The sequence below is a fragment of the Alosa pseudoharengus genome, unplaced genomic scaffold, assembly GCF_046254945.1.
Source record: "Alosa pseudoharengus isolate Yale_2024_CS ecotype anadromous, Long Island Sound unplaced genomic scaffold, YU_APseudo_1.1 YU_APseudo_1.1_scf_18, whole genome shotgun sequence".
Lineage (NCBI taxonomy): Eukaryota > Metazoa > Chordata > Actinopteri > Clupeiformes > Clupeidae > Alosa > Alosa pseudoharengus.
This window is the reverse complement of record NW_027468650.1, coordinates 7499437-7514835: the sequence shown is the minus strand read 5'-3', so window position 1 is coordinate 7514835 and position 15399 is coordinate 7499437. Positions and strand designations below refer to the sequence as shown.

At 42.5% G+C, this 15399-nt stretch overlaps 2 protein-coding genes across 3 annotated transcripts in view; one reads left to right on the top strand and one right to left on the bottom strand.

The window, feature by feature from the left end:
• Positions 1-646: 646 nt before the first annotated feature.
• Positions 647-8166, top strand: pcolce2b (procollagen C-endopeptidase enhancer 2b). Its single transcript, XM_076291239.1, has 9 exons — positions 647-966; positions 1348-1456; positions 1969-2224; positions 3648-3772; positions 3917-4053; positions 4252-4415; positions 5397-5480; positions 6631-6798; positions 7346-8166. Exons 1-9 carry the CDS (start codon positions 845-847, stop codon positions 7474-7476), a joined length of 1296 nt encoding a protein of 431 aa, XP_076147354.1. The 5' UTR covers positions 647-844; the 3' UTR covers positions 7477-8166.
• A 756-nt stretch (positions 8167-8922) lies between these two features.
• trpc1 (transient receptor potential cation channel, subfamily C, member 1) overlaps positions 8923-15399 on the bottom strand; it is a 23391-nt gene continuing 16914 nt past the window's right edge. For both annotated transcript variants that reach the window (XM_076291237.1, XM_076291238.1), the window contains 4 exons: positions 15144-15328; positions 14328-14529; positions 10487-10681; positions 8923-9366 (listed from right to left, as the gene is read on the bottom strand). In XM_076291237.1, coding sequence (XP_076147352.1) covers positions 9139-9366; positions 10487-10681; positions 14328-14529; positions 15144-15328 — 810 coding nt within the window. In that variant the 3' untranslated portion in view covers positions 8923-9138. The remainder of the gene's footprint in view (positions 9367-10486; positions 10682-14327; positions 14530-15143; positions 15329-15399) is intronic.

The window sequence follows — 15399 nt, the reverse complement described above, 5'->3', positions numbered from 1 at the left end:
TCTGTACATGATGAGAAAGTTTGAGGTCATAGGCCTTTACCACCAGATGGTGCTATTTATAATAGTGGAGTTGATCTATCTAGCTACCTATCTGGCCTATGTGTCTGCGTCTGTTCTGTCTATTGTGTCTGTCTGATCTCATTACTTATATCTATAACACATTTTATGGCCATGTGTTGTGGCCCTACCCACCCTCTTATTACAGGAAATATACAATAGAGCATTTCTGTAACGACACAAGGCAACTAGGAAGAAATAGGCTACGCATTTGAGCCGTATCATAACTTGAAATAGTACCATATAACTATGTTAAGATACCCTTATTTAAGATAATCACAGGTGTTACACATTTACACATTTTCCTCAGTTGTGCACTTAATTATTTGTTGACCCACCTATTAATACTAAATGAATGTCAAGTTAATTTACTAATCTTAATTTGACTTATGTCCTGAAACATGTCCAGAATATGGTCTTTTCTATTCTGCTTTCATTTTTCAGATTCCAATCAAGGCCAAGATTGACATAAAGAGACAGAGTTAAAAAGAAAGGAGAAACTGAAAAATAGAAAGAATAGACATAGTAAATATGTAATCGCATTCTTACTTAAGGTCAGGTGTTCAACAGTGAGGAGCGCATGAGCGCCTCTCCCCCTCCTTCACTTTCAGTCCATCAGTCTTTGATCCCAGGTTTTGGAAAACGGCAGCTGCTGAATGCTCCCTCCTACCACGCTGAACAAACGCTATATTCATCTGCACTAGTCTGCAGCCTGGACTCCCCCTAAGGAACTTCTGGGTACTTTTTCCTCGCAGTGGAACGTGCGTACACAAGATTACTTGCGCCAATGCATAACGCAAACAGGCACACTGCCTGGTCCTTTAAGCCAACAATGTGGAAGATCTGCAGCGTCTATTGTGCATGGGGTTTGCTGCTACTGACCGGGATCCGCGCTCAATCTCAAAGAAGGTACCCTAGCTTTATTCTCTCTCACTGCTCCTGCTGGTGATAGTGGCTTGGCTTTTTCAGTGAGGTCCAAGTTAAACGTAGGTGTGTGATCAAAATGTCCACACTGCAATAACATTCTGGACGGCGCTTTAAACATTCACCACATAAAGATGCTCTTCCACACGGAAGAACTGTGATGCTCAAATGAATTCAGTTTTTTCGCCGGATGCGTCTGTGCTTGCGCTATTGGCCACGTCTAACCATAACGCGTAATGGTGCAGTGAACGAATTGCTAAATTACTGAATTATATATTCAGCTTTAGATCATATTACAACAATTCTGAGCATTAGGACTGTGGCAGATATTTTAAGCAATGTTGTTCCATCCCTCTGCTTCCGCAGACAGGTCTTTACATGTGGTGGGAACATAACGGGAGAGTCCGGTATTATCGGTAGCCAGGGGTATCCGGGAGTCTACCCACCGAATACAAAATGTGTCTGGAGAATTACTGTAAGTAGTTTCCCCCTTTTAAAATGTAACCCTTACTTTTTGATGTTCAGTCACAGTGTAATGAGGATAGATTATTACAGACTTGATTTTTGGGGTTTCAATGAGAAGACATAATATCACCAAAATGACGCAACGGTGCTTAATTACAGCGAGTAGCCCAACAGTGCGCAGAGGCTCTGTAATTGCTGTTGGTTGGTATTTGGCTGCCAGCCACTCAGCACGCCCGGGGGTAGCTTGAAAATGAGCTTTCTGCTTTGCATTTGGGTGAGCTCCAGCAAACTGTAGCCTGTAAAAAGATTTAAAAACCTGCCCCCCCCCCCCCCCCCGATGTTATTCCAAGTGTTTGTGATCATAGGTTACCTGACATGACAAATGTACATTGTTTCATTCACAGTGTCAGCAGCCACTAAACAGAAAGTGGTCTCACCACAGCTTGGGGAGACGCTCTGATCTGATTGATGTCTGTCACACGTCACACAAAATAAACTAAACAAAGTTCTCTCTGTGGTCAGGTCCCTGAGGGCAAAGTGGTTGTCTTCTCCTTCCGCTTCATCGACCTGGAGAATGACAACCTGTGTCGCTACGACTACGTGGATGTCTACAGCGGGCATGCTAACGGACAGCGCCTTGGACGCTTCTGTGGGACTTTCAGACCTGGGGCGCTCGTCTCCACGGGCAACAAGATGCTCGTCCAGATGGTGTCTGATGCAAACACCGCTGGGAGTGGCTTTCTGGCAGTTTACTCCGCCGCACACCCACATGAGCGAGGTAGCTGTGGTCGAGCACTGCAACACTTGGCGTCATGTTACTTCTTGTCTCGTAGGAAGGATACACTGGCCATGTGTGAGAGATGAATCAGTAACCAGACCAGTCCCTTAGAAACTCCTTGAGACTAATTCTACTGATGTCTCATTTGGCTTCATCATCATCCTTTCTCCCTGACTGAACTAAGTGTGTGTGTGTGTGTGTGTGTGTGTGTGTGTGTGTGTGTGTGTCTGTGTCTGTGTGTGTGTGTGTGTGTGTGTGTGTGTGTGTGTGTGTGTGTGTGTGTGTGTGTGTGCGGTGTGTGTGTGTAAACTGTTGTGGATGTGGAAAAACATGTCTGTGAAAATGGAAATGGCCAGCCAGGACGTGTTTGTTTGAAAGGGGAAGTGTCAGGCTTTTAATGAGCTTAGAAGTGTGCCTTTTTAACTGGCAGCTGCCCCCACAGAAAAGGTCACATAAGGTGCTAATGGTGTGGGAATGAAGAAGAAATAAAACGACAGGACTGTGAAAGACTGAGAGTGTATTTGTAAATGGAGGTGCCTTTGGGAAAACAGGATCGTTATCATGCATTTAGTGTGGATTGTTGGGCCCAACGGCAATCAACTGCAAATTTGCTCACTTGTTGATTGTGGGCCCTGATAGAGGAGAGAAAGCTTGAGAAAGGAGAAGCAGGGCTTCCCAGTTCACAGTGTGACGTGGAATTTCTCACATGCACTTTCTTCCTTCTTGCCAGTGTTACAGGGACAGGGCAGAGGCCTGTGGTCCCTTATAGCAGCAGGACCAACAGGAGCCCTCTCTCTCTCTCTCCCTCTCCCTCCTGACAAGCGTGCTGGAATTTTAATGGCTAGGTGTCTCCTTGGCCTGCTCTCACTCAGTGGGTGACAGCTGTAACAGAGTTGTTTGAACCGTTATCTAAGCCCAGGCCAGTGCTCAGATAGGCCTCAGGTTAAATCCTTTGTTATTGCATCCTCTTTAATGGTAAATCCTGTGCTTGGGCAGAGTCTGCCTGGTGCCCCTATATACACAGTTAGCTGACTGCAAGAGGATTTTTTGGGAGGGGTTGTCAGATGGTGGAAATAGTGATGTGGTGGATGAGGCACTGTGTATGCTCTGCTTTGGCAGTGAGTGTATAAGTGTTTCATGGCTTTTGATTTGATATCTCTCTTCTTAACATCTGCTATGTGGGCTGGCCCTTTTAAACAGTGAATTACAGGGAACTGTATTCAGAAATAACCAAATCAAGTATGAAAACAACAATAAGGAAAATATGTTATCCTAACATTATTCAAAACATTTTGAAACATTCAGAGTATTCATCCTTTAAAAAGGGTGATGGAAATAGAAGTAGAGGAGCAAATTACAGTGCCTCTGATGCCAATTCAGTTAACTCACCGTGTTCTACTGAAATTTGATTCAACCTCAACAGGAGACCAGTACTGTGGGGGTCGACTGGTGAAACCATCCGGAACCTTTAAGACTCCAAATTGGCCAGAAAAGGACTATCCAGCTGGAGTCACTTGCTCATGGCATATTGTGGCACCTAAAAACCAGGCAAGTGGAGTCTCGACAGCCCCCAGATGCTTGGTGCTAGTGACTGTGTGCAGCAGGTTAAGCAGCAATGTCTGACTGGAATATGAGATATGCTTTTTTATGTACTGAAATGGAATAACAAAATGACTATGTGTCTGTGTCCAGATCATTGAGGTGAAGTTTGAGAAGTTTGATTTGGAGAGGGACAACTACTGCCGCTACGACTATGTGGCAATCTTCAATGGCGGAGAGATCAACGATGCAAAAAGGATCGGTAAATACTGTGGCGATAGCCCTCCTGCGTAAGTTCAGCCTTTACTCAAAAAGCATTGTTTACATTTGACATCAAACATTCTTAGATTCTTACACACATCTAATAAACAACATCCGTCACAAGTAATGGCCTTGGGACACGCACTAGCAATGAACAATGGACCTTTGTAAAAAAAAGAAAAATGCTCCCAAGGAGTGTGAATGACGTCTTCTTCGCCTCTCTCCAGTCCGGTGTACTCAGACGGGAATCAGCTGCTCATTCAGTTCCTATCAGACCTGAGTTTGACCGCAGATGGATTTATTGGCCACTATAAGTTTAGGCCCAAGAAGTTCCCCACCACCACTCTGCCACCAATCACCACTACACAGCCTACTACAACAAGACCAATACGTAAGTTTCCACCAGCCAGTTTTCACAAAATATTGTGCAAATACACTAGAGATTTATTGTAGCCTTTTAGCCAAATGCTCCACATGCAAATTACAATAAATATTTTTGATGTGGATCTTGGATATGGATTTGGATTTGATACTCATTAACAAGTCTCTAAGGATTGGATACAAGTATGTCCTAGCATCTCTCTTTTCTACAATTTTGACATTTTTGTGAGTATTAGATTATAAAACCTGCCGATAACATCTGCTGCACACATATTGGCCTTTCCATCCTATGTGATGAAATGGGCTTAAGATCGAGTGGTTTGGCTGCTTCGTAGTGACACGGATCTCTGGTGTTCAAGCCAAAATGTGGTAAGCGCAGACTACCTGTCAAACTGCTACCCAGAAATAGATGACACAGAGTTATGCTCAAATTATAGGATACCTGGTAGGATTCTTTGTCTTCCTCACACACACACACTCCCACACACTCTTTCTTGCACACACTCAATCACCCAAAGAGACAGAAGACACATCCTTGACTATGCTTTAGACATGCTCAAGCCAGGACTCATTGTACCAGTTCTGGCCAAAAAGGTTATTTTCGCTGCTGCTAGTGGTGATGTCATTACATGCCGACTGGTCGATTGGCTTTATCATCCTCTGTGTCCTCTCTTTGTTTTTCTTTCCCCCGATTTGCTTTCAGTAGAAAGAATAACACACGGTTAAGGCTTGATATTTCTTTAGAGGCCACATTATATATTCTTCCACAAGGCTTTAGAGCTTGTGTAGAACAGATGTTTGCCATGGGCAGCTGACGGCTACAGTATACAGTATATCCAGCTCTCTCATGCAGATCTTTATTTCAGATGTATTTCAGATGGAGTGGGGGCCTCAGATTGAGGATTGAGGTTCAAAGCAGTGATCATATGCCCTCGCATCTCTCATCCCTCTCTCTCTTTCTCTCTCTCTCTCCCTCTCTCTCTCATCGTAGCTTTGAAGTACTCTGCAGCGCTCTGTCAGCAGAAATGCAAGAGGAAGGGAACCCCCGAAAGCCATTACTGTTCCAGCAATTTTGGTATGAGTTCTTCTTTCTTACTCCCTCCCTCTCTCTACCTCTCTCTACCCCTCTCTCTCTCTCTACCCCTTTCTCTTTCTCTCTCTCTCTACCCCTCTCTCTCTCTCTACCCCTCTCTCTCTCTCTACCCCTTTCTCTTTCTCTCTCTCTACCCCTCTCTCTCTCTCTCTCTCTCTCTCTCTCTCTCTCTCTATCTCCCCATCTCTGTTGCTGTGTCTGCCCAACAACACGGCCCTGCCTGTGTGCCTGCCTGGGTGGGAGTCAGGAGTCAGGGAGGGGAGGCAGGGCTGGGGTGACTTGTGGGTGTGAGTTAAACATCAGCTGAGGTTTTGGTCCCGGCTGTGATTCTAGTCTCTCAGTGGTAAACAACTATGTTTTCATGTCCTTTTTTTCCGCCTTTAAACACCATGCTATCTTTGGCATGTTGGTTTGTTTCAGTGTGTCTGAAAAGATTCGTTGAGACTTTTTTTCTCCCCCTCTCTCTCCATCTCTCTCCTTTCCTCTTTCTCCCTCTATCTCTCTCTCTCTCTCTCTCTCTCTCTCTTCTTGGCGGGAGAGCATGGTGTATTTGTACATGGGGCACAGTTGCTTTAGTGTGAATGCGCTGCAGTTGACTGTACCTAATCTGTTGGTATATGAAAGTGTTGATTCAGGTCTGCTCCCACACCCTCGGTCACTGGTCTGGGAACAGCCCGGCCATGTTTGCATCCAAGAGGGAGATGTTTGCAAAAGCGAGGCAGCTATTTAATTACTGTCCCTCAAGGAGGTTTACTTGGATTTGCATATGGAAAGGAAGGAAAAGTACAGCATGATGAGGGAGAGAGAGAAAGCGCTTGCGTAATGCACAAGTGGAAAACTGCAGAGTGTATCATGCTAAGCATCTTACATCACTGCAGGGTAAAGATAGTCACTGTGGGCTTTCTCGAGAATATGTGGCAATCTCTTTCCCTCTCAGGTCTCTCCCAAATGCCAAGAATATTTCACTTGTGAAAACCCCAAGTCCCTTCTCACACGCTACTCTGGGAGATTTCTCTGGCATTGTCCACTAACTTAAATTTGACACAGCAGTCCATGTTAACATCTACTCTGTTAAACTTTTTGTTTGCCGGAACTCTTTGTCTTTCTAATGTATATTTTCATACCCTCTCAGTTGTCACGGGAACAGTCATCACTGCGGCAACACGTGGGGGGAGTATGTACGCCACCATTTCCATCATCAACGTCTACAAAGAGGGCAACCTGGCCATTCAGCAGGCCGGCCGAACCATGAGCACCAAGGTGGTCATCCTGTGTAAGAGGTGCCCATTCGTCAAACGAGGTACGTCCAGTGGCAGAGCTAGAGGAGCCCGAGCCTGGCGTCCACTACACAGGCATTTACTAATTCTCTTCCAGCTGCTGGAGTCATTAGCTTGGCTTGCTGAAACTCAGCTATGCACACAGAGGGTTTTTAGATAAGGGTTTGGGCTTTACAGTGCGTCCAGGTGGAATGCTTCTGTTTCTCACAAACACATTTCTCTCAATGCATTTCCTTTCAGACAGTTACTAATATGTACATATGACTGCTTGAAGAGATATATAGCATATACAACTAATGTATTTAATATATACTGTATGTATAAGTGCTTTATTGCAGCCTGCCTTTGTGGGGGTGTGTGAACAGTGTTCTTACTTACTACAACACCAGTGCAAATAAAACTAGGTTTAGATGTTATGAGTGCTTTTCGAGATCGATCTGACCATGTTTATACCGGTGCATATAAACATGGCGGAGGAGGTGTGGCGAGAGGTCGCTGATCAGTTGGGCCCCCTGAATGTCTCTGCCGTTCCGCCACTGCATTCAGGCATTTTTTGTGTGATCTCGCTAGGCCTGAGCTACATCTTCATGGGCGAGGTGGACGACGATGGCCGCGGCAAGATCGCCCCGCACCACTTCGTCATGGCCTTTAAGGCCAAGAACCAGCGGGCCTTCAACGCGCTGAAGACCAAACGTTGCTGAGGATGACCGTCGGTTCCCCCTCTGCCTTTTCACTCCCCCCCCCCCACACACACACACACACACACCTACCGGCACGGCTCACGCCGGCTGATAGTTCTCCAGCATGTCAAAGCTCCCACCTACTGCTCTTCCTGGGAGGCGGAGAACTGTTTCCAAGCCCTCTGGATGGAATCAGAGCTTTCATTTCACCTGTCTGTTGTTGTTTGACTCTATCCTGCCACCCCTTGTATATTGCTTGTTGGGCTTTTGAAGAGCCAGCAGGACCCGTGGTCTAAAATAGGATGTTCAAAGAGGACAAGAGAAAGACTGATGATGGGGGAGGATCTTCTGGGAGGAACAAGTGAGATGTGGGTATAGTCTTATGCTGACACACTGTTTACAAGATACTCTTGGTTTGTTGAGTTCATTGAGGATGGGGAGCATCTAATGTGGTGACACAAGTGCAATAACTTTGTAGCATCCTTTTGCAACGATATGGCATCATGCAAGAATAATGTTTGATTCTGTTGTTAGTTGCCTGAATCTTTAATCATGAATGAAAAAGCACTCTCTATTTTTTTTGACCAGCTTGTTTTTTCCCTCCATCAAAAATGAAAATGTTTATAATGACAGTGCCAATATAAAATAAGCAAAATGAGATATTTTCATATGAAACAGTTCTTAGTCACATGTTAATTTATATTTAATTGTTTTGTGAGAGAATAATAAAAGTCATGATCGAAGTTTTGGCTTGCCCATTCCTTCCAGTAGCCACATGTTAAGTGAAGCAAGGTGACATTTAACAAGCTGTGAAAGCCAAGAATTTCCTTTCGGAACTAAAGCATAATAGCAAATTATGAAGTGAAAAATATTAAAATAAGTACTGCTTGTGAAGCCAGTAGAGGACGTGGTCATTACTCCCTGAAGCAGGTGTGGTGGCAGCTGTTCCACGTTGACTGGCAGCAGGCAGTGGAAGAAAACTCCTGGCAGTCACTAGGTTTTGGAGACAGCACTGGTCAGTGGCATGTTCCAAACGTTTTTCTCTGTTATTGGACTTCTAAATTATCCCAGAGTCCTAGCTCTGGCTTGAAATCAGTTGTGAACTTTGGTCCATTATGACAAGCTAAGAGTAATAATAAAAAGGGCACTGATTTCAGGTCAGTGACTGTCATCCAACAGTGCCTAACGTTTAATGGTCCTGCTGCTGGCTAAACTCAGCTACTTATGGCCAAGCTCAGGGAAAATACCAAGCCATTTGGAGCCCCCTGTGGTTTTCCAAACGGACTAATGATGTAATGTTTAGTGTAGCATAAAAGCATTCAAAACTGGCACACCTGACCAAAAACGTGAGGCCAGAGAGACATTTTTCCATAAATCTTTATTAGACTTTATTTTGTTGAAAAGACGGACACTTTTAGAAAACAAGTGGGAGGAAAGACCATTACATAAGCTCTGACAAGGGGCTTTGGTGTGGAGAATACTGTGTGTTTTTTTTAACAGATTCCAGTTGAGTTCCAGGATTTCACTACCCACCCCCATCGTCCCCACACTCCACCATGTTTCCAAAAGAAAGGACAAATGGTCCAGAGCATGCGGAGGCCAGGTTTGCATCGGGGTGGGGAGACAAGGCATTAGGTGTGGTGGTGGTGATGGGGGGTGGCGGTAAGTGCATATGCGTGGGACTTAGCTTCTGGGATAGAACATGGCATATTTGGAGGTGCGGAAGCCCAGGAGGTCCCTCATCTCGTTGCGGAACTTGGACAGATCCTGGCGCAGATCGTTGAGGTTCTCCACGGTCGCCTGGTCGGTGCTCTGCATCTTCTGGCGAGTGGAGGTCAGGTAGCGGTGTACCAGGCAGCACATGATCTTCTGGTAGTTCTCATCCCTCTTCTGCTTGAGGTTCCTCCACTCCTGAAAAACACCAGACAGCCACCAGCAGAAAAAACTTACTAATGCATACTATGGCCTGAATGAAAACAGCCAATAATGGCAATTAATTCATTGCTTAGTTTTAAAGATTCATATAACAATATGTGTCTAAAACTTGAAAGCTAATTAGCTAATAGGTCTTTGACAATACCATGAACTACCTTGCAATAGCAGCAGCAGCAGCACAGAGAACAGGTAAAAGCTAGCTAGTTTGCAAACATTTTGTGCTGTCATGTCCTAAAAGCTTCATATTGCTTGAAGTATATTGTGAAGAAAAACTACAATGAGCTTTAACTGAAACACCAGTTGTTGTTTTTTGTTTTTTTTGGCTCTTGTTTGCTATTAAAAAAAACATTACCATTACCAATACTCCACTATGGCATTTGACTCAAAATAAAAAATGTAATAATATAATAATAATGATAGTTTAATATGATAAAAAACGACTACGAGCTTTAATTGAAACACCAGTTGTTTTTCTGTTAAAAAGGAGCAGAACTAACATACTTCTTGGAATTAACAAGCAGATAAAAGATTCTTACTCAGTTCTGTGGACCTCTAATTCACCCTGAACTCAGGTGTTCCCAGTTTATAACTTCATATTGTAACTTGAATGTACCCTGAAGATAAATCTGTTAATTAAATCAATATGAACCATTTCCAAAAACCTTTGGTTACAAAGTTGTTAAGATTCCTCCAAACCAATAAATTATGTTCAGGTTGAACAATATGTCTTAAAGCTATTTATCAACTGTGTGGGCTATTGCGCAAATTTAGATATTTTCCCCAGAAGGCCAAAACAGATGAAGAGTGGGAACGCAAACACACACACACACACACACACACGCACGCACACACACACACACACACACACACACACACACACGCACACAAAGATGGAGAGAGAAAGAGAGAGAGATTCAAAGGTATAATCTCTTCCTCTGTATCACTTTGATACACACACATTTGCACACACACGCACACACACACACACACACACACGCACATACACACACACACACACACACACACACACACACACACACACACACACACACACACACAGATTCCAACTTGTCTTCTCTTTCTCCATGTGTTTCACCTTAAGGCTGTTCTGTCGTTTCACTCTGCCCGTGGAGGTGTGTGAGCAGACCCACTTGCTCAGGCTGGTCACCAGGTAGCACAGGGTCTTCGGGGAGGGCAGGATGTTGAAGGGCGGGGGCAGGGTGCACTTGTCATCAAAGTAACTGAGCCACAGCTTGGCACGAGCAAACTTCCACTCTTTGTCCTCATGGTTCTGTGAGCATCATGTTTGGTTTCAGGACAGTGAACACGACAACACAAAATAGACCTTGTTAGTAACTTGGCTTCATATTTGCTATGAACAAAACATTAGCATTACCAATACACCACTATGGGGTCATTCCGTGTCAAATCACCCAGTGGCTGGCAGGTCACCCTCTCCCAAAAAATCTGAAAAAAATCACAGGTGTTTGTAGACCAAACCTTTGCATAAATCTTAAATAGTATATCTGTATCACTAATGGTTCCAAAACTACAGCCCTTTGAAGTTTCAAGTCATTTTAAGCATCGTGGTGAACAATCCTTTTTGTTCAACTTCCAACATTATTGGCTCTTTTGGTATTTCACACAATCAAATCAGGTGTATCTTGTGTAATCCCCCCTCTGCAAAGCTCTGAAAATGGCTATAAATTCATTATGTGAAAAAACATCACCACCTTTGAGAGCTTCTCATTCAAAAAGTATGTGACACAAATTCATCAGATTTTTTTCCCACTCATGTATGGATTATAAGGTCATGTCCATGCATTAACTTTGGTTGTTAACATTATCATATTGTCAGAGCATTTTTATTAAATTGGGCTTGATTTTTTTTCACAAAGCCTGTTTTCATCTTCTCATTTCACCACGTGGACAGTTAACAGGATTTTTTTTAATTTTACCATATATCATTCTGTATGTGAGGATCATCCGCCCAAAATTTGGGCTTGTTGCTGAGTTTCTTCATTGAGATAAGATTTTTTACAAATATTGTCTATAAATCCACTGAATTTGTACTTTATCTGCAGTACCACTTTGCACCACATGTGGTGCTCTTTTAATACAATGGAAGTCAATGGAAGAGTAAGAGAGTCACTTGTTTGCTGCACATATCCAATCTAAACTCACAGTTTATGGTTCATATGGTTCAAGTAAAAAGGGGTTTCTAAAATTCAGTGCATTGTCAGATGCAGAAAAATCAATACTAAAGATTTATCATCTTTTTACAAATGCCTCTTGGATCCACGAGTCCTCAAACCTTGTTATGAATACTTGTGATGGAAACACACATGGTCATCTTCATCAAGTGAAATACCTTGATGAACTGAATTTTAGAAACCCATTGTTTCTTGAATATGTTCCAACTTCTTTCCCAGATCACATGGAGACAAAGCACTGATCTCCATCTTGATGCTCTTTGTCTGTGTATCACAGAGGACTGCATGCATATGACGATGGATATAGACTTTGCCTAACCAGCTGGCTAGTAATTATTAAAGTACTCACATAGGCACTGATAGGTTGAAGCTGGTGTAGAAAACTCATTACAAAGATGGTAATTATGCTAAATCCTCTTGCTGCATGTATGATGACCAGTCAGTCTATAATTTACTTGATCAGTTTATTTTCTCTAAATAAGATTTATGTATGAGTAGTATGTTGTTCATGTTGCAATAATTATTTGGACCAATTCAACTATGAACCATAAACTGTGTGTTTATATTGGATATGTGCAGCAAACAAGTGACTCTCTTACTCTTCCATTGACTTCCATTGTATTAAAAGAGCACCACATGTGGTGCAAAGTGGTACTGCAGACCCAGTACAAATTCAGTGGATTTATAGAAAATATTTAAAAAAAATATTATCTCAATGAAGAAACTCAGCAACAAGCCCAAATTTTGGGCAGATGATCCTCACATACAGAATGATATATGGTAAAATTAAAAAAAAATCCTGTTAACTGTCCACGTGGTGAAATGAGAAGATGAAAACAGGCTTTTTGAAAATCAAGCCCAATTTTAAAAAAATGCTCTGAAAATATGAAAATGATAACAACCAAAGTTAATGCATGGACAGGACCTTATAATACATATATGTGTAGGAAAAAATCTGATGAATTTGTGTCACATACTTTTTGAATGAGAAGCCCTCAAAGGTGATGATGTCTTTTCACATTATGAATTTATAGCCACACAAGATACACCTGATTTGATTGTTTAATTCAACAGGAAAATGTACTTCTATTCACATAGTTTCACTAAAGTGTGTGAAATACCAAAAGAGCCAATAATGCTGGAAGTTGAACAAAAAGGATTGTTCACCACAATGCTTAAAATGACTTGAAGTTTCAAAGGGCTGTAGTTTTGCAACGATTAGTTATACAGATATACTCTTTAAGATCTATGCATGGATTTGGTCTACAAACACCTGTGATTTTTTTCAGATTTTTTCGGAGAGGGTCACCTGCCAAATTGCGCTGAAATTGGGTGATTTCACACGGAATGACCCTATGGCCTTTGACCCAAGAAAAATAATATAAAATCCCTGTGCACAGGCTGTTGTCAGATCCCAAGTGATACGCAGGAAAATCAGGCTTCAAAAGTAAAGATCATCAGCACACACTAATATGGATAGTTTATTAAACAATCCATAAACAATGGAAACAAACCATGAACAATGGAAACAAACCATTACACCCGTGTGCTGTGATGATCTTTACTTTTGAAGAATAATATCATATTCATATCAAAATAACATTAATTCATCAATTAAATTCATCAATCACAAATCAAATCAAAACAAAATAGTTGTCTTAAGACTCATTCTTCTGCCGAGGGCAGTCTCTGTCCCACTGGAGCACAACATCTTAGTATAGCTATCAGTGCTGAACTACATAGAAACAGCAAGCTCAAATCCCCTGCCGACTGCCCCAGTAAACTCAGTGACACATCGTTTGAGCCTGTGTTTCACCAAGTGTTTTGAACCAGTGCACATGCTCTTAGGGATGAAAAAAAAACATTAACTTAGGCTGTCCTTACATGAACCATAAATCTAACAAGGCTAGCCCATGGCCTCCCTTGTGTTCAAAATAGGGGATTAAGCTCAATGGAACACACAAGGCACAAAGCCAAGTTCTATGAAATTAGTCTGAAAAAGTAAAAATGTACTTTTTTTTTTTCATTATCCAGCATTTTCATGTTTCTAAAATGAAGACCTTAAACATGTCAAACATTACTAGTAGACCTTTTTGTTTATTTTTCTAGAGAGTGCCAATGGCACTACTAATCGTCAAGACAAGCTCTAACACATTTTCAGAATTTTGAGTGTTTGTGTAAGTCTAGGGCTGAAAAACAGACACGCTCCAGTGATGAAGAGTGTGTGACTCAAATGCTAAGATAAACCACCCTCCCCGCCAAGTAACCACTATTAGTTAGCACTCAACATGCTGCCAATGGTCTCCAACATCTCAGGAACACCAACACCTGTCGCATGTGCAAGGAGCGTGGCAATCCCTGCTTAATGGATTACTGTCTTGTCTGCTATTTGGACATCACACAGAACTAACAAACTAAGTTTATCTTTTGATATAGCACCCAGACATAGCCTTTTCATAACTATTCTGTTGTTTAAATATGCTAATCTTGCTAAGCTCCATAATTCACAAAGTGAATCTAAGCTCCCTAATTCATAAAGTGAATCTAAGCTCCCTGATTCACAAAGTGAATCTAAGCTCCATGATTCACAAAACCTCTGCTCCATTACAGATACTTAAACTTTATATAAACTTTGAAGAGGTGTAGAGGATTTGCGGGACCTGGCTCTGGGTTCTATGGCATGTTGTGTGGAGTGTGGTTACAGCTGAGGATGCAGAGGCTCACCGCAATCTGCCTGAAGCTCTTGTGCAGCATGGCCACCAGGAGCTTGGTGAGGACGATGACCACCACGATGTTGTAGGTGCCCACGATGAGGGCGCCTACGAACGAGCGCAGCTCCTCCGTGTAGCTGATCCGCGTGACAAACAGGACCACATGGGCCAGCGAGAACATGTACCAGAAGAGGGCATAGCATGTGCCCATGAACCTGAAACAGCACGCAGTCAAACATGCACTTTAGCCAGATAATAATAGGGAATATCACAATACAAGGCAAACATGACTGTTTTGATTGCTGTCTGTGGACAGTTGGGATATATAAGACTGCAGCTGATCTAAAGTTTTACCAGTTAATGTTTGAATAAACCCCAGGAGGGAAAAGGCAAAAGGATAGTTTACTGATAAAGCTTACAAGGAAATGAATACATGCTGGCTGTGTCACACTGAAATTCAAACACAAATGAGTTTAAAGTGTGCTGAAATGAACTCCTATTGCTCTTCTGTCCAGGGTATAGCCATGTCAGTCTATATAGCACATCTGTATGACATCAATCATGGATGGCTACAGTATAAAAGCCAGCTTTTTGAACTGCTGAGACCAGGCACTTAATATAAACACTTCAAGGTTCAGGCTTAGAGTACATTACACCTTTTATGTTCTTAGTTACTAATATAAATTCTGAACATATGTACATATAGTAAGCATACAGTCAAGGAATAGCAATTAAAAAAAAAAATGCACTAATAACATTACAGACTCTCAATATAAAGCTGGGCTGAAGAGTACTCTTTCTGGTGAATGTTTGTGAGATTTTGACATACGTGTGGAACGCGTCGTTGCTCTGTCGTGGGCAGAAGATGCCCTCACAGTCCTCTGTCTGGTTCTTGGCGGGGTCCTTCTGGTCTTTCCCATACAGCTGAGTGAGACCAATGGTGAAGGAGATGAGAACCAGCAAGAACAGGCCCAGGAACTTGCCAAACTCCTGCAACATCTGACCCATGGAGATCTGAGGACACACACACACACACACACACACACATGCACGCACATGCACACACACACACACACACACATAAA

Excerpts from the sequence above, each read along its gene's own strand:
- pcolce2b (XM_076291239.1), top strand. The coding sequence starts at position 845 with ATGCATAACGCAAACAGGCACACTGCCTGGTCCTTTAAGCCAACAATG. Across the intron at positions 1,457-1,968 it reads AATGTGTCTGGAGAATTACT|GTCCCTGAGGGCAAAGTGGT; the intron begins GTAAGTAGTTTC and ends CTCTGTGGTCAG. Across the intron at positions 6,799-7,345 it reads GTGCCCATTCGTCAAACGAG|GCCTGAGCTACATCTTCATG; the intron begins GTACGTCCAGTG and ends TGATCTCGCTAG.